The 27,365-nt window shown below is 46.9% G+C and overlaps 2 protein-coding genes across 6 annotated transcripts in view; one reads left to right on the plus strand and one right to left on the minus strand.

Annotated features, from left to right (window-relative positions):
• The window catches only part of LOC124025751 (phosphoribosyl pyrophosphate synthase-associated protein 2-like), a 13,336-nt gene extending 7,662 nt beyond the window's left edge, over nucleotides 1–5,674 (minus strand). Inside the window, exons 1-6 of one of the 5 annotated variants that reach the window (XM_046339087.1) lie at nucleotides 5,355–5,674; nucleotides 2,585–2,739; nucleotides 2,094–2,146; nucleotides 1,925–2,024; nucleotides 612–784; nucleotides 340–455 (exon numbers count right to left, since the gene is read on the minus strand). In XM_046339087.1, coding sequence (XP_046195043.1) covers nucleotides 340–455; nucleotides 612–784; nucleotides 1,925–2,024; nucleotides 2,094–2,146; nucleotides 2,585–2,610 — 468 coding nt within the window. In that variant the 5' untranslated portion in view covers nucleotides 2,611–2,739; nucleotides 5,355–5,674. Of the gene's footprint in view, nucleotides 1–339; nucleotides 456–611; nucleotides 785–1,924; nucleotides 2,025–2,093; nucleotides 2,147–2,584; nucleotides 2,740–5,240 lie in introns of all 5 variants that reach the window. The other 4 variants (XM_046339089.1, XM_046339090.1, XM_046339088.1 and 1 more) reach the window with 4 other exon arrangements.
• Nucleotides 5,675–5,782: 108 nt separating this feature from the next.
• The window catches only part of LOC124025752 (chromosome transmission fidelity protein 18 homolog), a gene marked incomplete at its 3' end in the record, with an annotated part of 28,709 nt that continues 7,126 nt past the window's right edge, over nucleotides 5,783–27,365 (plus strand). Inside the window, 6 exon segments of the mRNA XM_046339093.1 lie at nucleotides 5,783–6,383; nucleotides 9,488–9,688; nucleotides 9,786–9,903; nucleotides 16,639–16,828; nucleotides 21,040–21,132; nucleotides 25,730–25,782. Of these exon segments, the coding sequence (XP_046195049.1) occupies nucleotides 6,296–6,383; nucleotides 9,488–9,688; nucleotides 9,786–9,903; nucleotides 16,639–16,828; nucleotides 21,040–21,132; nucleotides 25,730–25,782 (743 nt within the window).

The following is a 27,365-nucleotide window of genomic DNA, read 5'->3' on the forward strand; positions in this document are numbered from 1 at the left end:
AGGGGGTTGTGGGTAGTGTAGTCCTACCTCCTCCTGTATGTACTGTAGTAGTAGGGGGTTGTGGGTAGTGTAGTCCTACCCCCTCCTGTATGTACTGCAGCAGGAGGGGGTTGTGGGTAGTGTAGTCCTACCTCCTCCTGTATGTACTGTAGTAGTAGGGGGTTGTGGGTAGTGTAGTCCTCCCCCCTCCTGTATGTACTGCAGCATGAGGGGGTTGTGGGTAGTGTAGTCCTACCTCCTCCTGTATGTACTGTAGTAGTAGGGGGTTGTGGGTAGTGTAGTCCTCCCCCCTCCTGTATGTACTGCAGCAGGAGGGGGTTGTGGGTAGTGTAGTCCTACCTCCTCCTGTATGTACTGCAGTAGGAAGGGAGAAGCTCTCAGGTTGTCTACTGGGATGTTGAAGAAGCCCTGAATCTCCTTCTGATGAAGATCCACAGTGATGAGATGGGTCAGACCTACACACACACACACACACACACACACACACACACACACACACACACACACACACACACACACACACACACACACACACACACGTACGTCAGACCTCACACAGCGTAGATGAACCGTTATCTCCGACACATTTGATTATAAACATAACATCTCACCTGCCCTGCACATCAGAGAGGCGATCAGCTTACAGACGATGGATCCCCGTTTCCTCATCTTACACTGTTTACTGTAGGGTAGGTACGGCAGCACACCACACACACTCCTCGCGCACGCCGTCACGCACCCATACGCCATCACACACAGCTCCATCAGGCACCGGTTCACATCCCTGCACACACACACACTTTACTGTTACAGTAACACAAATACACAGAGAGAGGGAGAGCTCCATTGATAGAACAATTTGAATATTTAAAGTAGTGACTAAAGTATTCCACCCTGAATCTGTAGAATTGGGTGAAATGTGTTAGAATCATAAGACTATAATCTATAATCTACTATAACCCAGTATAAACTGACACCAGGTGTATCCTGTTATAAACTGACTGTGTACACCAGGTGTATCCTGTTATAAACTGACTGTGTACACCAGGTGTATCCTGTTATAAACTGACTGTGTACACCAGGTGTATCCTGTTATAAACTGTGTACACCAGGTGTATCCTGTTATAAACTGTGTACACCAGGTGTATCCTGTTATAAACTGTGTACACCAGGTGTATCCTGTTATAAACTGTGTACACCAGGTGTATCCTGTTATAAACTGTGTACACCAGGTGTATCCTGTTATAAACTGTGTACACCAGGTGTATCCTGTTATAAACTGTGTACACCAGGTGTATCCTGTTATAAACTGTGTACACCAGGTGTATCCTGTTATAAACTGTGTACACCAGGTGTATCCTGTTATAAACTGTGTACACCAGGTGTATCCTGTTATAAACTGTGTACACCAGGTGTATCCTGTTATAAACTGTGTACACCAGGTGTATCCTGTTATATACTGTGTACACCAGGTGTATCCTGTTATAAACTGTGTACACCAGGTGTATCCTGTTATAAACTGTGTACACCAGGTGTATGCTGTTATATACTGTGTACACCAGGTGTATGCTGTTATAAACTGTGTACACCAGGTGTATGCTGTTATAAACTGTGTACACCAGGTGTATCCTGTTATAAACTGTGTACACCAGGTGTATCCTGTTATAAACTGACACCAGGTGTATTCTGTTATAAATTGACACCAGGTGTATCCTGTTATAAACTGACACCAGGTGTATCCTGTTATAAATTGACACCAGGTGTATCCTGTTATAAACTGACACCAGGTGTATCCTGTTATAAACTGACTGTGTACACCAGGTGTATTCTGTTATAAACTGACACCAGGTGTATCCTGTTATAAATTGACACCAGGTGTATCCTGTTATAAACTGACACCAGGTGTATCCTGTTATAAACTGACTGTGTACACCAGGTGTATCCTGTATAAACTGACGGTGAGATGGTCTGGATGATGTAGACGTCTTTCCCTCTGACCGACTCCTGGATCTGGATACGCGTTTCTATGGAGACAAGAAGTCAGGTCAGGGGTCACACAGAACCATTACCATCATCCTCCTCCTCTTCCTCACCTCCATTAGAATCCTGGTATACTTCAGTCTTCCCCAGCTCTACTCCCAGTCTCCTATAGACAGACAGGTTAGGAGGTGTTATGTAATATTCAACTAGAGGTGTAGACAGACAGACAGACAGACAGACAGACAGACAGACAGACAGACAGACAGACAGACAGACAGACAGACCACTCTAGTCAAGGCGTTTCTATCTGACGTGTCCACTCTAGTCAAGGCGTTTCTATCTGATGTGTAGTAAGAGGGAGTCATGTCCACTCTAGTCAAGGCGTTTCTATCTGACGTGTAGTAAGAGGGAATCATGTCCACTCTAGTCAAGGCTTTTCTATCTGACGTGTAGTAAGAGGGAATCATGTCCACTCTAGTCAAGGCGTTTCTATCTGACGTGTCGTAAGAGGGAGTCATGTCCACTCTAGTCAAGGCGTTTCTATCTGCAACAGCCCTGGTGTAAACTGGAACATCTGGAAAGTGGGTGTGGTCTATTGACTCACTCTGCGATCCTATTGGCCAGCTCCATACAAGAGGGTGAGGAGTTAGCAGAGAACAGGACCAATCGGTCCTTCAGTTTGTCTACATTGGTCTTAGCCCCTCCCTCTGGGGGCGTGGCCAACCCCTGTCTGGGCTGCCACACTTCAGTGAGACCTTCCTGGAAAACACACAACATTATTACCACACAAATCACATTTAATTTGCCAAATACAACAGTGAAATGCTTACAAGCCCTTAACCAACAATGCAGATTTAAGAAAACAGGAAAATAAAACAAAGTTAATTTATTATTATTATTTTTTTAAATCGCACAATAAAATAACAATTACATTTACATTTAAGTAATTTAGCAGACGCTCTTATCCAGAGCGACTTACAAATTTGTTGCATTCACCTTATGACATCCAGTGGAACAGTCACTTTACAATAGTGCATCTAAATCTTAAAGGGGGGGGGGGTGAGAAGGATTACTTTATGCTATCCTAGGTATTCCTTAAAGAGGTGGGGTTTCAGGTGTCTCCGGAAGGTGGTGATTGACTCCGCTGTCCTGGCGTCGTGAGGGAGTTTGTTCCACCATTGGGGGGCCAGAGCAGCGAACAGTTTTGACTGGGCTGAGCGGGAGCTGTACTTCCTCAGTGGTAGGGAGGCGAGCAGGCCAGAGGTGGATGAACGCAGTGCCCTTGTTTGGGTGTAGGGCCTGATCAGAGCCTGGAGGTACTGAGGTGCCGTTCCCCTCACAGCTCCGTAGGCAAGCACCATGGTCTTGTAGCGGATGCGAGCTTCAACTGGAAGCCAGTGGAGAGAACGGAGGAGCGGGGTGACGTGAGAGAACTTGGGAAGGTTGAACACCAGACGGGCTGCGGCGTTCTGGATGAGTTGAAGGGGTTTAATGGCACAGGCAGGGAGCCCAGCCAACAGCGAGTTGCAGTAATCCAGACGGGAGATGACAAGTGCCTGGATTAGGACCTGCTCCGCTTCCTGTGTGAGGCAGGGTCGTACTCTGCGGATGTTGTAGAGCATGAACCTACAGGAACGGGCCACCGCCTTGATGTTGGTTGAGAACGACAGGGTGTTGTCCAGGATCACGCCAAGGTTCTTGGCGCTCTGGGAGGAGGACACAATGGAGTTGTCAACATGATGGCGAGATCATGGAACGGGCAGTCCTTCCCGGGAGGAAGAGCAGCTCAGTCTTGCCGAGGTTCAGCTTGAGGTGGTGATCCGTCATCCACACTGATATGTCTGCCAGACATGCAGAGATGCGATTCGCCACCTGGTCATCAGAAGGGGAAAGGAGAAGATTAATTATGTGTCGTCTGCATAGCAATGATAGGAGAGACCATGTGAGGTTATGACAGAGCCAAGTGACTTGGTGTATAGCGAGAATAGGAGAGGGCCTAGAACAGAGCCCTGGGGGACACCAGTGGTGAGAGCGAGTGGTGAGGAGACAGATTCTCGCCACGCCACCTGGTAGGAGCAACCTGTCAGGTAGGACGCAATCCAAGCGTGGGCCGCGCCGGAGATGCCCAACTCGGAGAGGGTGGAGAGGAGGATCTGATGGTTCACAGTATCGAAGGCAGCCGATAGATCTAGAAGGATGAGAGCAGAGGAGAGAGAGTTAGCTTTAGCAGTGCGGAGCGCCTCCGTGATACAGAGGAGAGCAGTCTCAGTTGAATGACTAGTCTTAAAACCTGACTGATTTGGATCAAGAAGGTCATTCAGAGAGAGATAGCGGGAGAGCTGGCCAAGGACGGCACGTTCAAGAGTTTTGGAGAGAAAAGAAAGAAGGGATACTGGTCTGTAATTGTTGACATCGGAGGGATCGAGTGTAGGTTTTTTCAGAAGGGGTGCAACTCTCGCTCTCTTGAAGACGGAAGGGACGTAGCCAGCGGTCAGGGATGAGTTGATGAGCGAGGTGAGGTAAGGGAGAAGGTCTCCGGAAATGGTCTGGAGAAGAGAGGAGGGGATAGGGTCAAGCGGGCAGGTTGTTGGGCGGCCGGCCGTCACAAGACGCGAGATTTCATCTGGAGAGGGGAGAAAGAGGTCAGAGCACAGGGTAGGGCAGTGTGAGCAGAACCAGCGGTGTCGTTTGACTTAGCAAACGAGGATCGGATGTCGTCAACCTTCTTTTCAAAATGGTTGACGAAGTCATCTGCAGAGAAAGTGCATCTGCAATAAAGTGTCTACACTTCTCGGGTTTTGCTCAGTGGGCGAAACACTGTCTTGAGTGGGTTTCAGTACCCAAGAGGTTACATTATGTAGTTAACTAACTAATTGACTAACTAACTCTCTCCTCTACAGCTTGGTCCTGGGGCCCCCCTCCCCCATGGGTGCACGTTTTGGTATTTACCCTAGTCCTGGGTAATTTGAATCGGTGTCCTGCCTAGGGGCAGGGGCCCCAGGAGTTTGGTCTTCTGGTACCTTACCTGGTGGTTACCATGGTGACACCGGGGATGGTGATCACCTGGCTGCTCAAGCACTTCCTGATAGCTAACGTTGTCTAGCAACAAACTAAGGAGTAAAAGTTATTACATACTAAACCACTTATATTTATAAATGTTTCAAAGTCTAAACTAACAAGAATCTAACTAGCTCCACTTTAATTGAGAGAGATTTTTTTTTAGGGGGTTTTAAGTTATCCAAGGTAATTATTATTATTACCCCTGCGGTTTATCCCGTACTTCACCGTTTATAGTATTAGATGTGTCCAGGTTGCGATGCTTTGGGTCCTGACAGACAATATAAACAACGTCGTTATCGAATTAAATCTCTCACCAGTTTGCTTTCGGTGTCCAGTATAAAAACCGTATTAATAATGTTTTCTTTCCAAATCAACAACAAGTTGGAGACATGAGTTGTGTTGACAGCTGTTTTAGTAGACAGACACGAGGAGCACCGTCACCCAGCGGTAGAGTTGAACCTCCCACGTTTTATCCACCTGGAGTCTTTCTGTTTTCACAAGAAACGGATGTTATTTATTTTTTATTTATTTTTAACAGAGATCTTGTGTGAGAAATAATCAGCAACATTTTAACTCTGGTTTTATCCGCAGTAGTGTATAGAATTTGTTTTATTATTCTGCTGCTCAAACTAACTTGGTCCGACCGGATACGGAAGTACCCCCTCCGGAACATGAATATCTGGATCAGAGAGTTTCTAAACCAAGAGGCGCAATATTTTGAGACTTCCGGGAACACTTGTGAAATAGATCAATGAGATAAATGAACAATTCTTCCTTATTAGTTGTTAATTTTCCTTAAATCTAAAAGGCACAATCTAGATTCAAGCCAATGTTTTAAGTAGTTGAACATATTATTACTCCAACTTCGTGAAAAATGACAAATTGACACGTTTTCATTTTCGGCAGAAACAACTTTATATCAGAAAAGTGTGGACTTTGATTTTTTGACTGGCTGCACATGCGCAGTTTGTCGTGTCGTCGCCATAACAGCACCAACAAATGGAATTGGTTGATTTCTATTGGACAAGCAGCTTAGTCTTTGTCTGGATCATCCAATCACAAGCGAGAAAACAAAATTAACCCGGAAATAGTTAACCCAAAGAGTTTACCGCGAAATTGAGCAGACAGACGGGGAGAAGACAAAAACGAAGAAACACGGAACCGACTGAAAAAGTAGTATTGCATATAGATATTATTATCATATTTATACACTTCGGCTGTCCGGTACATACCGGTCAACTTTGACTGACTACTAATGGACGAGTATGACGAGATGTTCGGGATAGAGGACGAGTATGAACAACAGTTCGCTGATGAGCTGGAGGTCCTGGCTGAGATGGACTGTGAGTTGTAGCCTAGTTAGATAAAGGATAAAAGTTAGTCTGGTCAAGATTTTAAAAAATATCCAAAAGTCTTCTTATTATTAAACCGACTTTTCTAAACGCGGGGCGATTTGTTTGTTTCTCACCTGGGCGTCAGGTGATATAATATAGCCACGTTTTGAAAAGTCGCTTTATAGGGTCGTCAATAGTTAAAAATGTATTTGTCACATGAGCCGACTACAACAGGTGTAGTAGACCTCACAGTGAAATGCTGAATACAACAGGTGTAGTAGACCTCACAGTGAAATGCTGAATACAACAGGTGTAGTAGACCTCACAGTGAAATGCTGAATACAACAGGTGTAGTAGACCTCACAGTGAAATGCTGAATACAACAGGTGTAGTAGACCTTACAGTGAAATGCTGAATACAACAGGTGTAGTAGACCTTACAGTGAAATGCTGAATACAACAGGTGTAGTAGACCTCACAGTGAAATGCTGAATACAACAGGTGTAGTAGACCTCACAGTGAAATGATGAATACAACAGGTGTAGTAGACCTCACAGTGAAATGTTGAATACAACAGGTGTAGTACACCTGACAGTGAAATGCTGAATACAACATGTGTAGTAGATCTAGGAACAGATGGAGTAGTTCTCTAGGAACAGATGGAGTAGTTCTCTAGGAACAGATGGAGTAGTTCTCTAGGAACAGATGTAGTAGTTCTCTAGGAACAGATGTAGTAGTTCTCTAGGAACAGATGGAGTAGTTCTCTAGGAACAGATGGAGTAGTTCTCTAGGAACAGATGGAGTAGTTCTCTAGGAACAGATGGAGTAGTTCTCTAGGAACAGATGGAGTAGTTCTCTAGGAACAGATGGAGTAGTTCTCTAGGAACAGATGGAGTAGTTCTCTAGGAACAGATGGAGTAGTTCTCTAGGAACAGATGGAGTAGTTCTCTAGGAACAGATGGAGTAGTTCTCTAGGAACAGATGGAGTAGTTCTCTAGGAACAGATGGAGTAGTTCTCTAGGAACAGATGGAGTAGTTCTCTAGGAACAGATGGAGTAGTTCTCTAGGAACAGATGGAGTAGTTCTCTAGGAACAGATGGAGTAGTTCTTGGTTAGGGTTCCCATGTCTCCATGTTACAGCTCTTGGTTAGGGTTCCCATGTCTCCATGTTACAGCTCTTGGTAAGGGTTCCCATGTCTCCATGTTACAGCTCTTGGTTAGGGTTCCCATGTCTCCATGTTACAGCTCTTGGTTAGGGTTCCCATGTCTCCATGTTACAGGTCTTGGTTAGGGTTCCCATGTCTCCATGTTACAGCTCTTGGTTAGGGTTCCCATGTCTCCATGTTACAGCTCTTGGTTAGGGTTCCCATGTCTCCATGTTACAGCTCTTGGTTAGGGTTCCCATGTCTCCATGTCACAGGTCTTGGTAAGGGTTCCCATGTCTCCATGTTACAGGTCTTGGTTAGGGTTCCCATGTCTCCATGTTACAGGTCTTGGTTAGGGTTCCCATGTCTCCATGTTACAGGTTTTGGTTAGGGTTCCCATGTCTCCATGTTACAGCTCTTGGTTAGGGTTCCCATGTCTCCATGTTACAGCTCTTGGTTAGGGTTCCCATGTCTCCATGTTACAGGTCTTGGTTAGGGTTCCCATGTCTCCATGTTACAGCTCTTGGTTAGGGTTCCCATGTCTCCATGTTACAGGTCTTGGTTAGGGTTCCCACAGGGCCATGTCTCCATGTTACAGGTCTTGGTTAGGGTTCCCATGTCTCCATGTTACAGCTCTTGGTTAGGGTTCCCATGTCTCCATGTTACAGCTCTTGGTTAGGGTTCCCATGTCTCCATGTTACAGCTCTTGGTTAGGGTTCCCATGTCTCCATGTTACAGCTCTTGGTTAGGGTTCCCATGTCTCCATGTTACAGCTCTTGGTTAGGGTTCCCATGTCTCCATGTTACAGGTCTTGGTTAGGGTTCCCATGTCTCCATGTTACAGGTCTTGGTTAGGGTTCCCATGTCTCCATGTTACAGGTCTTGGTTAGGGTTCCCATGTCTCCATGTTACAGGTCTTGGTTAGGGTTCCCATGTCTCCATATTACAGGTCTTGGTTAGGGTTCCCATGTCTCCATGTTACAGCTCTTGGTTAGGGTTCCCATGTCTCCATGTTACAGGTCTTGGTTAGGGTTCCCATGTCTCCATGTTACAGCTCTTGGTTAGGGTTCCCATGTCTCCATGTTACAGGTCTTGGTTAGGGTTCCCATGTCTCCATGTTACAGCTCTTGGTTAGGGTTCCCATGTCTCCATGTTACAGCTCTTGGTTAGGGTTCCCATGTCTCCATGTTACAGCTCTTGGTTAGGGTTCCCATGTCTCCATGTTACAGCTCTTGGTTAGGGTTCCCATGTCTCCATGTTACAGCTCTTGGTTAGGGTTCCCATGTCTCCATGTTACAGCTCTTGGTTAGGGTTCCCACACGGCCATGTTACAGGTCTTGGTTAGGGTTCCCATGTCTCCATGTAACAGCTCTTGGTTAGGGTTCCCATGTTACAGGTCTTGGTTAGGGTTCCCATGTTACAGGTCTTGGTTAGGGTTCCCATGTCTCCATGTTACTGCTCTTGGTTAGGGTTCCCATGTCTCCATGTTACAGCTCTTGGTTAGGGTTCCCATGTCTCCATGTAACAGCTCTTGGTTAGGGTTCCCATGTTACAGGTCTTGGTTAGGTTTCCCATGTTACAGGTCTTGGTTAGGGTTCCCATGTCTCCATGTTACAGCTCTTGGTTAGGGTTCCCATGTCTCCATGTTACAGGTCTTGGTTAGGGTTCCCACACGGCCATGATGTGTGTGTATTCTGATGTGTGTGTGTGTCTCTCTGTGTGTGTGTGTATTCTGATGTGTGTGTGTGTCTCTCTCTGTGTATGTGTGTGTATTATAATGTGTGTGTGTCTCTCATTACATTACATTTAAGTCATTTAGCAGACGCTCTTATCTCTGTGTGTGTGTGTGTATTCTGATGTGTGTGTGTATTCTGATGTGTGTGTGTGTCTCTCTGTGTGTGTGTATTCTGATGTGTGTGTGTGTCTCTCTGTGTGTGTGTGTATTCTGATGTGTGTCTCTGTGTGGTCAGTTAATCCAGCTCCTTCCACTAAGAGGTCAGAGTTCCGGAAGCAGAAGCCTCAGTCGTTCCAGGAAGCCATCACTGCTGGTGACCAGCCACTCAGGAGCCAATCACAGGCATCGTCAGAACGGAGCCTCGGCCAATTGGAAGGCCCGTCTGTGGCGTGTGACGGAGAGGACATAGAACACCTGCTGGCGGACGAGCCAATCAGTGAGTAGCTCTTCCCTCTTCTCTGCCGTTAGTGTTATGACGTGAGAGAGAGTACTGTGGTGACTCTTGTCGTTGATGTATTTGAATCCGTGTGTAGCTCCCAAGGCTAAGCGTCTGAGGCAGGATGTGGCTAAGAAGCTGTTTGAGGTGTCTCAGGTTGATGACATCACCCCCCCGTCGTCTCCAGAGGAGTTCCATCGAACCCCGAGCAGCAGGTAGGACCGTAGGATCAAAGGTCATACTGGAACCAGCTGACCAGCCCTCTAATAACCCACTGGAACCAGCTGACCAGCCCTCTAATAACCCACTAGTACATCAACTAGAACCAGCCCTCTAATAACCCACTAGTACATCAACTAGAACCAGCTGACCAGCCCTCTAATAACCCACTGGAACCAGCTGACCAGCCCTCTAATAACCCACTGGAACCAGCTGACCAGCCCTCTAATAACCCACTGGAACCAGCTGACCAGCCCTCTAATAACCCACTGGAACCAGCTGACCAGCCCTCTAATAACCCACTGGAACCAGCTGACCAGCCCTCTAATAACCCACTGGAACCAGCTGACCAGCCCTCTAATAACCCACTGGAACCAGCTGACCAGCCCTCTAATAACCCACTGCAACCAGCTGACCAGCCCTCTAATAACCCACTGGAACCAGCTGACCAGCCCTCTAATAACCCACTGGAACCAGCTGACCAGCCCTCTAATAACCCACTAGTACATCAACTAGAACCAGCCCTCTAATAACCCACTAGTACATCAACTAGAACCAGCTGACCAGCCCTCTAATAACCCACTGGAACCAGCTGACCAGCCCTCTAATAACCCACTGCAACCAGCTGACCAGCCCTCTAATAACCCACTGGAACCAGCTGACCAGCCCTCTAATAACCCACTGGAACCAGCTGACCAGCCCTCTAATAACCCACTAGTACATCAACTAGAACCAGCCCTCTAATAACCCACTAGTACATCAACTAGAACCAGCCCTCTAATAACCCACTAGTGCATCAACTAGAACCAGCCCTCTAATAACCCACTGGAACCAGCTGACCAGCCCTCTAATAACCCACTAGTACATCAACTAGAACCAGCCCTCTAATTACCCACTAGTACATCAACTAGAACCAGCCCTCTAATTACCCACTAGTACATCAACTAGAACCAGCCCTCTAATAACCCACTAGTACATCAACTAGAACCAGCCCTCTAATAACCCACTAGTACATCAACTAGAACCAGCCCTCTAATAACCCACTAGTACATCAACTAGAACCAGCCCTCTAATAACCCACTAGTACATCAACTAGAACCAGCCCTCTAATAACCCACTAGAACCAGCCCTCTAATAACCCACTAGAACCAGCTGACCAGCCCTCTAATAACCCACTAGAACCAGCTGACCAGCCCTCTAATAACCCACTAGTACATCAACTAGAACCAGCCCTCTAATAACCCACTAGTACATCAACTAGAACCAGCCCTCTAATAACCCACTAGTGCATCAACTAGAACCAGCCCTCTAATAACCCACTAGTACATCAACTAGAACCAGCCCTCTAATAACCCACTAGTACATCAACTAGAACCAGCCCTCTAATAACCCACTAGTACATCAACTAGAACCAGCCCTCTAATAACCCACTAGTACATCAACTAGAACCAGCCCTCTAATAACCCACTAGTACATCAACTAGAACCAGCCCTCTAATAACCCACTAGTACATCAACTAGAACCAGCCCTCTAATAACCCACTAGTGCATCAACTAGAACCAGCCCTCTAATAACCCACTAGTACATCAACTAGAACCAGCCCTCTAATAACCCACTAGTACATCAACTAGAACCAGCCCTCTAATAACCCACTAGAACCAGCCCTCTAATAACCCACTGGAACCAGCTGACCAGCCCTCTAATAACCCACTGGAACCAGCTGACCAGCCCTCTAATAACCCACTGGAACCAGCTGACCAGCCCTCTAATAACCCACTAGAACCAGCTGACCAGCCCTCTAATAACCCACTAGTACATCAACTAGAACCAGCCCTCTAATAACCCACTAGTACATCAACTAGAACCAGCCCTCTAATAACCCACTAGAACATCAACTAGAACCAGCCCTCTAATAATCCACTAGTACATCAACTAGAACCAGCCCTCTAATAACCCACTAGTACATCAACTAGAACCAGCTGACCAGCCCTCTAATAACCCACTGGAACCAGCTGACCAGCCCTCTAATAACCCACTGGAACCAGCTGACCAGCCCTCTAATAACCCACTGGAACCAGCTGACCAGCCCTCTAATAACCCACTGGAACCAGCTGACCAGCCCTCTAATAACCCACTGGAACCAGCTGACCAGCCCTCTAATAACCCACTGGAACCAGCTGACCAGCCCTCTAATAACCCACTGGAACCAGCTGACCAGCCCTCTAATAACCCACTAGTACATCAACTAGAACCAGCCCTCTAATAACCCACTAGTACATCAACTAGAACCAGCCCTCTAATAACCCACTAGTACATCAACTAGAACCAGCCCTCTAATAACCCACTAGTACATCAACTAGAACCAGCCCTCTAATAACCCACTGGAACCAGCTGACCAGCCCTCTAATAACCCACTAGTACATCAACTAGAACCAGCCCTCTAATAACCCACTAGTACATCAACTAGAACCAGCCCTCTAATAACCCACAAGTTGGCATTGATCTGTCCCAATAGGTGGTTTCAGTTCCTGTCTGATGGTTGGCATTGATCTGTCCCAATAGGTGGTTTCAGGCCCTGTCTGATGGTTGGCATTGATCTGTCCCAATAGGTGGTTTCTGTCTGATGGTTGGCATTGATCTGTCCCAATAGGTGGTTTCTGTCTGATGGTTGGCATTGATCTGTCCCAATAGGTGGTTTCTGTCTGATGGTTGGCATTGATCTGTCCCAATAGGTGGTTTCTGTCTGATGGTTGGTATTGATCTGTCCCAATAGGTGGTTTCAGGCCCTGTCTGATTGTTGGTATTGATATAGTTGGCATTGATCTGTCCCAATAGGTGGTTTCAGGCCCTGTCTGATGGTTGGTATTGATCTGTCCCAATAGGTGGTTTCAGGTCCTGTCTGATGGTTGGTATTGATCTGTCCCAATAGGTGGTTTCAGGCCCTGTCTGATGGTTGGTATTGATATAGTTGGTATTGATCTGTCCCAATAGATGATTTCAGACCTTGTCTGATGGTTGGTATTGATCTGTCCCAATAGGTGGTTTCAGGCCCTGTCTGATGGTCGGTATTGATATAGTTGGTATTGATCTGTCCCAATAGGTGGTTTCAGGCCCTGTCTGATGGTTGGTATTGATCTGTCCCAATAGGTGGTTTCAGGCCCTGTCTGATTGTTGGTATTGATATAGTTGGTATTGATCTGTCCCAATAGGTGGTTTCAGGCCCTGTCTGATGGTTGGTATTGATCTAGTGGTATTGATCTGTCCCAATAGGTGATTTCAGGCCCTGTCTGATGGTTGGTATTGATATAGTTGGTATTGATCTGTCCCAATAGGTGGTTACTGTCTGATGGTTGGTATTGATATAGTTGGTATTGATCTGTCCCAATAGGTGGTTTCAGGCCCTGTCTGATGGTTGGTATTGATATAGTTGGTATTGATCTGTCCCAATAGGTGGTTACTGTCTGATGGTTGGTATTGATATAGTTGGTATTGATCTGTCCCAATAGGTGGTTTCAGGCCCTGTCTGTTGGTTGGTATTGATCTGTCCCAATAGGTGGTTTCAGTTCCTGTCTGATGGTTGGTATTGATATAGTTGGTATTGATCTGTCCCAATAGGTGGTTTCAGGCCCTGTCTGATTGTTGGTATTGATATAGTTGGTATTGATCTGTCCCAATAGGTGGCTTCAGGTCCTGTCTGATGGTTGGTATTGATCTAGTGGTATTGATCTGTCCCAATAGGTGGTTTCAGGCCCTGTCTGATGGTTGGTATTGATCTGTCCCAATAGGTGGTTTCAGGCCCTGTCTGATGGTTGGTATTGATCTGTCCCAATAGGTGGTTTCAGTTCCTGTCTGATGGTTGGTGTTGATCTGTCCCAATAGGTGGTTTCAGGCCCTGTCGGATGGTTGGTATTGATATAGTTGGTATTGATCTGTCCCAATAGGTGGTTACTGTCTGATGGTTGGTATTGATATAGTTGGTATTGATCTGTCCCAATAGGTGGCCTCAGGCCCTGTCTGATGGTTGGTATTGATATAGTTGGTATTTATCTGTCCCAATAGGTGGTTTCAAGCCCTGTCTGATGGTTGGTATTGATCTGTCCCAATAGGTGGTTTCAAGCCCTGTCTGATGATTGGTATTGATCTGTCCAAATAGGTGGTTTCAGTTCCTGTCTGATGGTTGGTGTTGATCTGTCCCAATAGGTGGTTTCAGGCCCTGTCTGATGGTTGGTATTGATCTGTCCCAATAGGTGGTTACTGTCTGATGGTTGGTATTGATCTGTCCCAATAGGTGGTTACTGTCTGATGGTTGGTATTGATCTGTCCAAATAGGTGGTTTTAGTTCCTGTCTGATGGTTGGTGTTGATCTGTCCCAATAGGTGGTTTCAGGCCCTGTCTGATGGTTGGTATTGATCTGTCCCAATAGGTGGTTTCAGGCCCTGTCTGATGGTTGGTATTGATCTGTCCCAATAGGTGGTTACTGTCTGATGGTTGGTATTGATCTGTCCCAATAGGTGGTTACTGTCTGATGGTTGGTATTGATCTGTCCCAATAGGTGGTTTCAGGCCCTGTCTGATGGTTGGTATTGATATAGTTGGTATTGATCTGTCCCAATAGGTGGTTTCAGGCCCTGTCTGATGGTTGGTATTGATATAGTTGGTATTGATCTGTCCCAATAGGTGGTTTCAGGCCCTGTCTGATGGTTGGTATTGATATAGTTGGTATTGATCTGTCCCAATAGGTGGTTTCAGGCCCTGTCTGATGGTTGGTATTGATCTGTCCCAATAGGTGGTTTCAGACCCTGTCTGATGGTTGGCATTGATCTGTCCCAATAGGTGGTTTCAGGCCCTGTCTGATGGTTGGCATTGATCTGTCCCAATAGGTGGTTTCTGTCTGATGGTTGGCATTGATCTGTCCCAATAGGTGGTTTCTGTCTGATGGTTGGTATTTATCTGTCCCAATAGGTGGTTACTGTCTGATGGTTGGTATTGATCTGTCCCAATAGGTGGCTTCAGGCCCTGTCTGATGGTTGGTATTGATCTGTCCCAATAGGTGGTTTCAGTTCCTGTCTGATGGTTGGTATTGATATAGTTGGCATTGATCTGTCCCAATAGGTGGTTTCAGGCCCTGTCTGATGGTTGGTATTGATCTGTCCCAATAGGTGGTTTCAGTTCCTGTCTGATGGTTGGTATTGATATAGTTGGTATTGATCTGTCCCAATAGGTGGTTTCAGGCCCTGTCTGATTGTTGGTATTGATATAGTTGGTATTGATCTGTCCCAATAGGTGGCTTCAGGCCCTGTCTGATGGTTGGTATTGATCTAGTGGTATTGATCTGTCCCAATAGGTGGTTTCAGGCCCTGTCTGATGGTTGGTATTGATCTGTCCCAATAGGTGGTTTCAGGCCCTGTCTGATGGTTGGTATTGATCTGTCCCAATAGGTGGTTTCAGACCCTGTCTGATGGTTGGTATTGATCTGTCCCAATAGGTGGTTTCAGTTCCTGTCTGATGGTTGGTGTTGATCTGTCCCAATAGGTGGTTTCAGGCCCTGTCGGATGGTTGGTATTGATATAGTTGGTATTGATCTGTCCCAATAGGTGGTTACTGTCTGATGGTTGGTATTGATATAGTTGGTATTGATCTGTCCCAATAGGTGGTTTCAAGCCCTGTCTGATGATTGGTATTGATCTGTCCAAATAGGTGGTTTCAGTTCCTGTCTGATGGTTGGTGTTGATCTGTCCCAATAGGTGGTTTCAGGCCCTGTCTGATGGTTGGTATTGATCTGTCCCAATAGGTGGTTTCAGGCCCTGTCTGATGGTTGGTATTGATCTGTCCCAATAGGTGGTTACTGTCTGATGGTTGGTATTGATCTGTCCCAATAGGTGGTTACTGTCCGATGGTTGGTATTGATCTGTCCCAATAGGTGGTTACTGTCTGATGGTTGGTATTGATCTGTCCCAATAGGTGGTTTCAGGCCCTGTCTGATGGTTGGTATTGATATAGTTGGTATTGATCTGTCCCAATAGGTGGTTTCAGGCCCTGTCTGATGGTTGGTATTGATATAGTTGGTATTGATCTGTTCCAATAGGTGGTTTCAGGCCCTGTCTGATGGTTGGTATTGATCTGTCCCAATAGGTGGTTTCAGACCCTGTCTGATGGTTGGTATTGATCTGTCCCAATAGGTGGTTTCAGGCCCTGTCTGATGGTTGGTGTTGATCTGTCCCAATAGGTGGTTTCAGGCCCTGTCTGATGGTTGGTGTTGATCTGTCCCAATAGGTGGTTTCAGGCCCTGTCTGATGGTTAGCATTGATCTGTCCCAATAGGTGGTTTCAGGCCCTGTCTGATGTTTGTCATTGATCTGTCCCAATAGGTGGTTTCAGGCCCTGTCTGTTGGTGGTTATTGATCTGTCCCAATAGGTGGTTTCAGGTCCTGTCTGATGGTTGGTGTTGATATAGTTGGTATTGATCTGTCCCAATAGGTGGTTACTGTCTGATTGTTGGTATTGATATAGTTGGTATTGATCTGTCCCAATAGGTGGTTTCAGGTCCTGTCTGATGGTTGGTATTGATATAATTGGTATTGATCTGTCCCAATAGGTGGTTTCAGGCCCTGTCTGATGGTTGGTATTGATCTGTCCCAATAGGTGGTTTCAGGCCCTGTCTGATGGTTGGTGTTGATCTGTGTGTGTGTGTGTGTGTGTGTGTGTGTGTGTGTGTGTGTGTGTGTGTGTGTAGACCCCAGCTAATCCCGGTGATCTTGGACATCAGTGGCTTCGCAGCCATCCAGGAGTCTCCTCGGAGAGTCACCGCGGCAACGTCGTGTCACGTTCTGAAGCGCCCCCCGGCCGAGGGGGGATACGTTAGCGTGACGGACCAGACAGGAAACCGCGTCTACCTCCGACAGACAGACGACCTGAGGGGAAAGGTAAACTTTTAGCCAATCACTGAGCTTTACCTGATCCACCAATCATCTCTCTCTCTCCCTCCCTTATTTACTGTCTTATAGGACCCCAGTCACCTCTCTCTGTCTCCCTTATTTACTGTCTTATAGGACCCCAGTCACCTCTCTCTCTGTCTCCCTTATTTACTGTCTTATAGGACCCCAGTCACCTCTCTCTCTGTCTCCCTTATTTACTGTCTTATAGGACCCCAGTCACCTCTCTCTGTCTCCCTTATTTACTGTCTTATACGACCCCAGTCACCTCTCTCTGTCTCCCTTATTTACTGTCTTATACGACCCCAGTCACCTCTCTCTGTCTCCCTTATTTACTGTCTTATAGGACCCCAGTCACCTCTCTCTCTCTGTCTCCCTTATTTACTGTCTTATAGGACCCCAGTCACCTCTCTCTGTCTCCTTATTTACTGTCTTATAGGACCCCAGTCACCTCTCTCTCTGTCTCCCTTATTTACTGTCTTATAGGACCCCAGTCACCTCTCTCTCTGTCTCCCTTATTTACTGTCTTATAGGACCCCAGTCACCTCTCTCTGTCTCCCTTATTTACTGTCTTATAGGACCCCAGTCACCTCTCTCTGTCTCCCTTATTTACTGTCTTATAGGACCCCAGTCACCTCTCTCTCTGTCTCCCTTATTTACTGTCTTATAGGACCCCAGTCACTCTCTCTGTCTCCCTTATTTACTGTCTTATAGGACCCCAGTCACCTCTGTCTCCCTTATTTACTGTCTTATAGGACCCCAGTCACCTCTCTCTCTGTCTCCCTTATTTACTGTCTTATAGGACCCCAGTCACCTCTCTCTCTGTCTCCCTTATTTACTGTCTTATAGGACCCCAGTCACCTCTCTCTCTGTCTCCCTTATTTACTGTCTTATAGGACCCCAGTCACCTCTCTCTCTGTCTCCCTTATTTACTGTCTTATAGGACCCCAGTCACCTCTCTCTGTCTCCCTTATTTACTGTCTTATAGGACCCCAGTCACCTCTCTCTGTCTCCCTTATTTACTGTCTTATAGGACCCCAGTCACCTCTCTCTCTGTCTCCCTTATTTACTGTCTTATAGGACCCCAGTCACCTCTCTCTCTGTCTCCCTTATTTACTGTCTTATAGGACCCCAGTCACCTCTCTCTGTCTCCCTTATTTACTGTCTTATAGGACCCCAGTCACCTCTCTCTCTGTCTCCCTTATTTACTGTCTTATAGGACCCCAGTCACCTCTCTCTCTCTGTCTCCCTTATTTACTGTCTTATAGGACCCCAGTCACCTCTCTCTCTGTCTCCCTTATTTACTGTCTTATTTACTGTCTTATAGGACCCCAGTCACCTCTCTCTGTCTCCCTTATTTACTGTCTTATAGGACCCCAGTCACCTCTCTCTCTGTCTCCCTTATTTACTGTCTTATAGGACCCCAGTCACCTCTCTCTCTGTCTCCCTTATTTACTGTCTTATAGGACCCCAGTCACCTCTCTCTGTCTCCCTTATTTACTGTCTTATAGGACCCCAGTCACCTCTCTCTGTCTCCCTTATTTACTGTCTTATAGGACCCCAGTCACCTCTCTCTCTGTCTCCCTTATTTACTGTCTTATAGGACCCCAGTCACCTCTCTCTCTGTCTCCCTTATTTACTGTCTTATAGGACCCCAGTCACCTCTCTCTCTGTCTCCCTTATTTACTGTCTTATAGGACCCCAGTCACCTCTCTCTCTGTCTCCCTTATTTACTGTCTTATAGGACCCCAGTCACCTCTCTCTGTCTCCCTTATTTACTGTCTTATAGGACCCCAGTCACCTCTCTCTCTGTCTCCCTTATTTACTGTCTTATAGGACCCCAGTCACCTCTCTCTGTCTCCCTTATTTACTGTCTTATAGGACCCCAGTCACCTCTCTCTGTCTCCCTTATTTACTGTCTTATAGGACCCCAGTCACCTCTCTCTGTCTCCCTTATTTACTGTCTTATAGGACCCCAGTCACCTCTCTCTGTCTCCCTTATTTACTGTCTTATAGGACCCCAGTCACCTCTCTCTCTGTCTCCCTTATTTACTGTCTTATAGGACCCCAGTCACCTCTCTCTCTGTCTCCCTTATTTACTGTCTTATAGGACCCCAGTCACCTCTCTCTCTGTCTCCCTTATTTACTGTCTTATAGGACCCCAGTCACCTCTCTCTGTCTCCCTTATTTACTGTCTTATAGGACCCCAGTCACCTCTCTCTCTGTCTCCCTTATTTACTGTCTTATAGGACCCCAGTCACCTCTCTCTCTGTCTCCCTTATTTACTGTCTTATAGGACCCCAGTCACCTCTCTCTCTGTCTCCCTTATTTACTGTCTTATAGGACCCCAGTCACCTCTCTCTCTGTCTCCCTTATTTACTGTCTTATAGGACCCCAGTCACCTCTCTCTGTCTCCCTTATTTACTGTCTTATAGGACCCCAGTCACCTCTCTCTCTGTCTCCCTTATTTACTGTCTTATAGGACCCCAGTCACCTCTCTCTCTGTCTCCCTTATTTACTGTCTTATAGGACCCCAGTCACCTCTCTCTGTCTCCCTTATTTACTGTCTTATAGGACCCCAGTCACCTCTCTCTCTGTCTCCTCCCTTATTTACTGTCTTATAGGACCCCAGTCACCTCTCTCTCTGTCTCCCTTATTTACTGTCTTATAGGACCCCAGTCACCTCTCTCTCTGTCTCCCTTATTTACTGTCTTATAGGACCCCAGTCACCTCTCTCTCTGTCTCCCTTATTTACTGTCTTATAGGACCCCAGTCACCTCTCTCTGTCTCCCTTATTTACTGTCTTATAGGACCCCAGTCACCTCTCTCTCTGTCTCCCTTATTTACTGTCTTATAGGACCCCAGTCACCTCTCTCTGTCTCCCTTATTTACTGTCTTATAGGACCCCAGTCACCTCTCTCTGTCTCCCTTATTTACTGTCTTATAGGACCCCAGTCACCTCTCTCTGTCTCCCTTATTTACTGTCTTATAGGACCCCAGTCACCTCTCTCTGTCTCCCTTATTTACTGTCTTATAGGACCCCAGTCACCTCTCTCTCTGTCTCCCTTATTTACTGTCTTATAGGACCCCAGTCACCTCTCTCTGTCTCCCTTATTTACTGTCTTATAGGACCCCAGTCACCTCTCTCTGTCTCCCTTATTTACTGTCTTATAGGACCCCAGTCACCTCTCTCTCTGTCTCCCTTATTTACTGTCTTATAGGACCCCAGTCACCTCTCTCTGTCTCCTTATTTACTGTCTTATAGGACCCCAGTCACCTCTCTCTCTGTCTCCCTTATTTACTGTCTTATAGGACCCCAGTCACCTCTCTCTGTCTCCCTTATTTACTGTCTTATAGGACCCCAGTCACCTCTCTCTCTGTCTCCCTTATTTACTGTCTTATAGGACCCCAGTCACCTCTCTCTCTGTCTCCCTTATTTACTGTCTTATAGGACCCCAGTCACCTCTCTCTCTCTGTCTCCCTTATTTACTGTCTTATAGGACCCCAGTCACCTCTCTCTCTGTCTCCCTTATTTACTGTCTTATAGGACCCCAGTCACCTCTCTCTCTGTCTCCCTTATTTACTGTCTTATAGGACCCCAGTCACCTCTCTCTGTCTCCCTTATTTACTGTCTTATAGGACCCCAGTCACCTCTCTCTCTGTCTCCCTTATTTACTGTCTTATAGGACCCCAGTCACCTCTCTCTGTCTCCTTATTTACTGTCTTATAGGACCCCAGTCACCTCTCTCTGTCTCCCTTATTTACTGTCTTATAGGACCCCAGTCACCTCTCTCTGTCTCCCTTATTTACTGTCTTATAGGACCCCAGTCACCTCTCTCTGTCTCCCTTATTTACTGTCTTATAGGACCCCAGTCACCTCTCTCTGTCTCCCTTATTTACTGTCTTATAGGACCCCAGTCACCTCTCTCTGTCTCCCTTATTTACTGTCTTATAGGACCCCAGTCACCTCTCTCTGTCTCCCTTATTTACTGTCTTATAGGACCCCAGTCACCTCTCTCTCTGTCTCCCTTATTTACTGTCTTATAGGACCCCAGTCACCTCTCTCTGTCTCTTATCTCTTATAGGACCCCAGTTTACTGTCTTATAGGACCCCAGTCACCTCTCTCTGTCTCCCTTATTTACTGTCTTATAGGACCCCAGTCACCTCTCTCTCTGTCTCCCTTATTTACTGTGTCTTTTAGGCTGTGGACCCCAGTGCTTTTCGTAGCTCCCATAATGCATTGGGTTTGCTGGCTGTTCCCATCGAGGTACTGAGAGAACAGGTGGCAGAGAAGGTGAGTACACCCCCACACATACAGCTAACCTTGCGGGGGGACACAATTCATTTTCCGTAAACCTAACACGTACTCTTAACCTAATCCTAACCATAACCCCAAAACGGAACCCTAGCTCCTAACCCTAGCTCTTAACCCTTAACCTAATCCTAACCATAACCCCAAAACGGAACCATAGCTCCTAACCCTAGCTCCTAACCCTTAACCTAATTCTAATCTTAACCCTAGCTCCTAACCCTAGCTCCTAACCCTAGCTCCTAACCCTAGCTCCTAACCCTAGCTCCTAACCCTAGCTCTTAACCCTTAACCTAATCCTAACCTTAACCCAAAAACCGAACCCTAGCTCCTAACCCTAGCTCCTAACCCTTAACCTAATCCTAACCTTAACCCTAGCTCCTAACCCTAGCTCCTAACCCTAGCTCCTAACCCTAGCTCCTAACCCTAGCTCTTAACCCTTAACCTAATACTAACCTTAATCCTAGCTCCTAATCCTAGCTCCTAATCCTAGCTCTTAACCCTTAACCTAATCCTAACCTTAACCCTAGCTCCTAATCCTAGCTCTTAACCCTTAACCTAATCCTAACCTTAACCCTAGCTCCTAACCCTAGCTCCTAACCCTAGCTCCTAACCCTTAACCTAATCCTAACCTTAACCCTAGCTCCTAACCCTAGCTCCTAACCCTAGCTCCTAACCCTAGCTCCTAACCCTAGCTCCTAACCCTTAACCTAATCCTAACCTTAACCCAAAAACGGAACCCTAGCTCCTAACCCTAGCTCCTAACCCTTAACCTAATCCTAACCTTAACCCTAGCTCCTAACCCTAGCTCCTAACCCTAGCTCCTAACCCTAGCTCCTAACCCTAACCCTAGCTCCTAACCCTAGCTCCTAACCTTTAACCTAATCCTAACCTTAACCCAAAAACGGAACCCTAGCTCCTAACCCTAGCTCCTAACCCTAGCTCCTAACTCTAGCTCCTAACCCTAGCTCCTAACCCTTAACCTAATCCTAACCTTAACCCAAAGACAAAACCCTAGCTCCTAACCCTAGCTCCTAACCCTAGCTCTAACCCTAGCTCCTAACCCTAGCTCCTAACCCTAGCTCCTAACCCTAGCTCCTAACCCTAGCTCCTAACCCTAGCTCCTAACCCTAGCTCCTAACCCTAGCTCCTAACCCTAGCTCCTAACCCTAGCTCCTAACCCTAGCTCCTAACCCTAGCTCCTAACCCTAGCTCCTAACCCTAGCTCCTAACTCTAGCTCCTAACTCTAGCTCCTAACTCTAGCTCCTAACTCTAGCTCCTAACTCTAGCTCCTAACCCTAGCTCCTAACTCTAGCTCCTAACCCTAGCTCCTAACTCTAGCTCCTAACCCTAGCTCCTAACCCTAGCTCCTAACCCTAGCTCCTAACCCTAGCTCCTAACCCTAGCTCCTAACCCTAGCTCCTAACCCTAGCTCCTAACCCTAGCTCCTAACCCTAGCTCCTAACCCTAGCTCCTAACCCTAGCTCCTAACCCTAGCTCCTAACCCTAGCTCCTAACCCTAGCTCCTAACCCTAGCTCCTAACCCTAGCTCCTAACCCTAGCTCCTAACCCTAGCTCCTAACCCTAGCTCCTAACCCTAGCTCCTAACCCTAGCTCCTAACCCTAACTCCTAACCCTAGACCTAACCCTAGCTCCTAACCCTAGCTCCTAACCCTAGCTCCTAACCCTAGCTCCTAACCCTAGCTCCTAACCCTAGCTCCTAACCCTAGCTCCTAACCCTAGCTCCTAACCCTAGCTCCTAACCCTAGCTCCTAACCCTAGCTCCTAACCCTAACCCTAGCTCCTAACCCTAGCTCCTAACCCTAGCTCCTAACCCTAGCTCCTAACCCTAGCTCCTAACCCTAGCTCCTAACCCTAGCTCCTAACCCTAGCTCCTAACCCTAGCTCCTAACCCTAGCTCCTAACCCTAGCTCCTAATCCTAACCTTAACCCAAAGACGTAACCCTAGCTCCTAACCCTAGCTCCTAACCCTAGCTCCTAACCCTAGCTCCTAACCCTAGCTCCTAACCCGTAACCTAATCCTAACCTTAACCCAAAGACGTAACCCTAGCTCCTAACCCTAGCTCCTAACCCTAGCTCCTAACCCTAGCTCCTAACCCTTAACCTAATCCTAACCTTAACCCAAAGACTGAACCCTAGCTCCTAACCCTAGCTCCTAACCCTAGCTCCTAACCCTAGCTCCTAGAAACAGCATTTGGGGACCAACAAAATGTTCCCAGTTTGTTAAATTTTAGTTTGTTTACTATTCTACTTCTGGTCGTATAGTTAAACCTTCACCTTAAACATGTCCACACACACCCTTCCAACGTCTAGAGCTGACTGTTTCTGACTGAGCTGACTGTTTCTGACTGAGCTGACTGTTTCTGACTGAGCTGACTGTTTCTGACTGAGCTGACTGTTTCTGACTGAGCTGACTGTTTCTGACTGTTTCTGACTGAGCTGACTGTTTCTGACTGAGCTGACTGTTTCTGACTGAGCTGACTGTTTCTGACTGAGCTGACTGTTTCTGACTGAGCTGACTGTTTCTGACTGAGCTGACTGTTTCTGACTGAGCTGACTGTTTCTGACTGAGCTGACTGTTTCTGACTGAGCTGACTGTTTCTGACTGAGCTGACTTTTCTGAGCTGACTGTTTCTGACTGAGCTGACTGTTTCTGACTGAGCTGACTGTTTCTGACTGAGCTGACTGTTTCTGACTGAGCTGACTGTTTCTGACTGAGCTGACTGTTTCTGACTGTTTCTGACTGTTTCTGACTGTTTCTGACTGTTTCTGACTGTTTCTGACTGAGCTGACTGTTTCTGACTGAGCTGACTGTTTCTGACTGAGCTGACTGTTTCTGACTGAGCTGACTGTTTCTGACTGAGCTGACTGTTTCTGACTGAGCTGACTGTTTCTGACTGAGCTGACTGTTTCTGACTGAGCTGACTGTTTCTGACTGAGCTGACTGTTTCTGACTGTTTCTGACTGAGCTGACTGTTTCTGACTGAGCTGACTGTTTCTGACTGAGCTGACTGTTTCTGACTGAGCTTACTGTTTCTGTCTGTTTCTGACTGAGCTTACTGTTTCTGACTGAGCAGCTGACTGTTTCTGACTGAGCAGCTGACTGTTTCTGACTGAGCAGCTGACTGTTTCTGACTGAGCAGCTGACTGTTTCTGACTGAGCAGCTGACTGTTTCTGACTGAGCAGCTGACTGTTTCTGACTGAGCAGCTGACTGTTTCTGACTGAGCAGCTGACTGTTTCTGACTGAGCAGCTGACTGTTTCTGACTGAGCAGCTGACTGTTTCTGACTGAGCAGCTGACTGTTTCTGACTGAGCAGCTGACTGTTTCTGACTGTTTCTGTCTGAGCTGACTGTTTCTGTCTGAGCTGACTGTTTCTGTCTGAGCTGACTGTTTCTGTCTGAGCTGACTGTTTCTGACTGTTTCTGACTGTTTCTGACTGAGCTGACTGTTTCTGACTGAGCTGACTGTTTCTGACTGAGCTGACTGTTTCTGACTGTTTCTGAGAGCTGACTGTTTCTGACTGTTTCTGACTGTTTCTGAGCTGACTGTTTCTGACTGTTTCTGACTGAGCTGACTGTTTCTGACTGAGCTGACTGTTTCTGACTGAGCTGAGCTGACTGTTTCTGACTGAGCAGCTGACTGTTTCTGACTGAGCAGCTGACTGTTTCTGACTGAGCAGCTGACTGTTTCTGACTGAGCAGCTGACTGTTTCTGACTGAGCAGCTGACTGTTTCTGACTGAGCAGCTGACTGTTTCTGACTGAGCAGCTGACTGTTTCTGACTGAGCAGCTGACTGTTTCTGACTGAGCAGCTGACTGTTTCTGACTGAGCAGCTGACTGTTTCTGACTGAGCAGCTGACTGTTTCTGACTGAGCAGCTGACTGTTTCTGACTGAGCAGCTGACTGTTTCTGACTGAGCAGCTGACTGTTTCTGACTGAGCAGCTGACTGTTTCTGACTGTTTCTGTCTGAGCTGACTGTTTCTGTCTGAGCTGACTGTTTCTGACTGTTTCTGACTGACTGTTTCTGACTGAGCTGACTGTTTCTGACTGAGCTGACTGTTTCTGACTGAGCTGACTGTTTCTGACTGAGCTGACTGTTTCTGACTGAGCTGACTGTTTCTGACTGTTTCTGACTGAGCTGACTGTTTCTGACTGTTTCTGACTGAGCTGACTGTTTCTGACTGAGCTGACTGTTTCTGACTGTTTCTGACTGAGCTGACTGTTTCTGACTGAGCTGACTGTTTCTGACTGAGCTGACTGTTTCTGACTGTGCTGACTGTAGCTGACTGTTTCTGTCTGTTTCTGTCTGTTTCTGACTGACTGAGCTGACTGTTTCTGACTGACTTAGCTGACTGTTTCTGACTGACTTAGCTGACTGTTTCTGCCTGTTTCTGTCTGACTTAGCTGACTGTTTCTGACTGAGCTGACGGTTTCTGACTGTTTCTGACTGACTGAGCTGACTGTTTCTGAGCTGACTGTTTCTGTCTGTTTCTGACTGACTGAGCTGTCTGTTTCTGACTTTCTGTCTGTTTCTGGTTTTCTGACTGTTTCTGCAGCGTCATCGCCAAGTGGTGGAGGAATCTCAGCGCCTGACAGAGCGACTCAACAGGTGTGTGTGTGTGTACATGCAGTACCAATCTAAAGTTACTCATTCAAGGGGTTTTCTTTATGTTGAATAATAGTGAAGACATCAAAACTATGAAATAACACATATGGAATCATGTAGTAACCAAAAAAGTGTTAAACAAATCCAAATATATTTGAGATTCTTCAAAGTTGCCACACTTGGCTTTGATGACAGCTTTGCACAACCTTGGAATTCTCTCAACCAGCTTCATGAGGAATGCTTTTCCAGCAGTCTTGAAGGAGTTCCCACATATGCTGAGCACTTGTTGGCTGCTTTTCCTTCACTCTGCTGTCCAACTCATCCCAAACCATCTCAATTGGGTTGAGGTCAGGTGATTGTGGAGGCCAGATCATCTGATGCAGCACTCCATCACTCTCCTTCTTGGTCAAATAGCCCTTATACAGCCTGGAGGTGTGTTGGGTCATTGTCCTGTTGAAAAACAAATGATGGTCCCGCTAAGCTCAAACCAGATGGGATGGCGTATCGCTGCAGAATGCTGTGGTAGCCATGCTGGTTAAGTGTGCCTTGAAATGTAAATATATCACTGACCGTGTCACCAGCAAAGCACCATCACACCACCTCCTCCTCAGTGCTTCACGGTGGGAACCACACACCATCACACCACCTCCTCCTCAGTGCTTCACGGTGGGAACCACACACCATCACACCTCCTCCTCCTCAGTGCTTCACGGTGGGAACCACACACCATCACACCATCACACCTCCTCCTCCTCAGTGCTTCACGGTGGGAACCACACACCATCACACCACCTCCTCCTCAGTGCTTCACGGTGGGAACCACACACCATCACACCACCTCTTCCATGCTTCACGGTGGGAACCACACACCATCACACCACCTCCTCCTCAGTGCTTCACGGTGGGAACCACACACCATCACACCACCTCTTCCATGCTTCACGGTGGGAACCACACACCATCACACCACCTCATCCATGCTTCACGGTGGGAACCACACACCATCACACCACCTCCTCCTCCATGCTTCACAGTGGGAACCACACATGTGGAGATCATCCGTTCAGTGTACCTACTCTGCGTCTCACAAAGACACAGCGGTTGGGACCAAAAAATCTCAAATTTGGACTCAACAGACCAAAGGACAGATTTCCACTGGTCTAATGTCAATTGTTCGTGTTTCTTGGCCCAAGCAAGTCTCTTCTTCTTATTGATGTCCTTTAGTAGTGGTTTCTTTGCAGCCATTCGACCATGAAGGCCTGATTCAAACAGTCTCCTCTGAACAGTTGATGTTGAGATGTGTCTGTTACTTGAACTGCGTGAAGCATTTATTTGGGCTGAAATTTCAGAGGCTGGTAACTCTAATGAAATGATCCTCTGCAGCAGAGGTAACTCTGGGTCTTCCTTTCCTGTGGCGGTCCTCATGAGAGACAGTTAACTCTAATGAACTTATCCTCTGCAGCAGAGGTCACTCTGGGTCTTCCTTTCCTGTGGCCGTCCTCATGAGAGCCAGTTAACTCTAATGAACTTATCCTCTGCAGCAGAGGTCACTCTGGGTCTTCCTTTCCTGTGGTGGTCCTCAGAGC

This window comes from Oncorhynchus gorbuscha, unplaced genomic scaffold (assembly GCF_021184085.1).
Source record: "Oncorhynchus gorbuscha isolate QuinsamMale2020 ecotype Even-year unplaced genomic scaffold, OgorEven_v1.0 Un_scaffold_2410, whole genome shotgun sequence".
NCBI classification, from domain to species: Eukaryota; Metazoa; Chordata; class Actinopteri; order Salmoniformes; family Salmonidae; genus Oncorhynchus; species Oncorhynchus gorbuscha.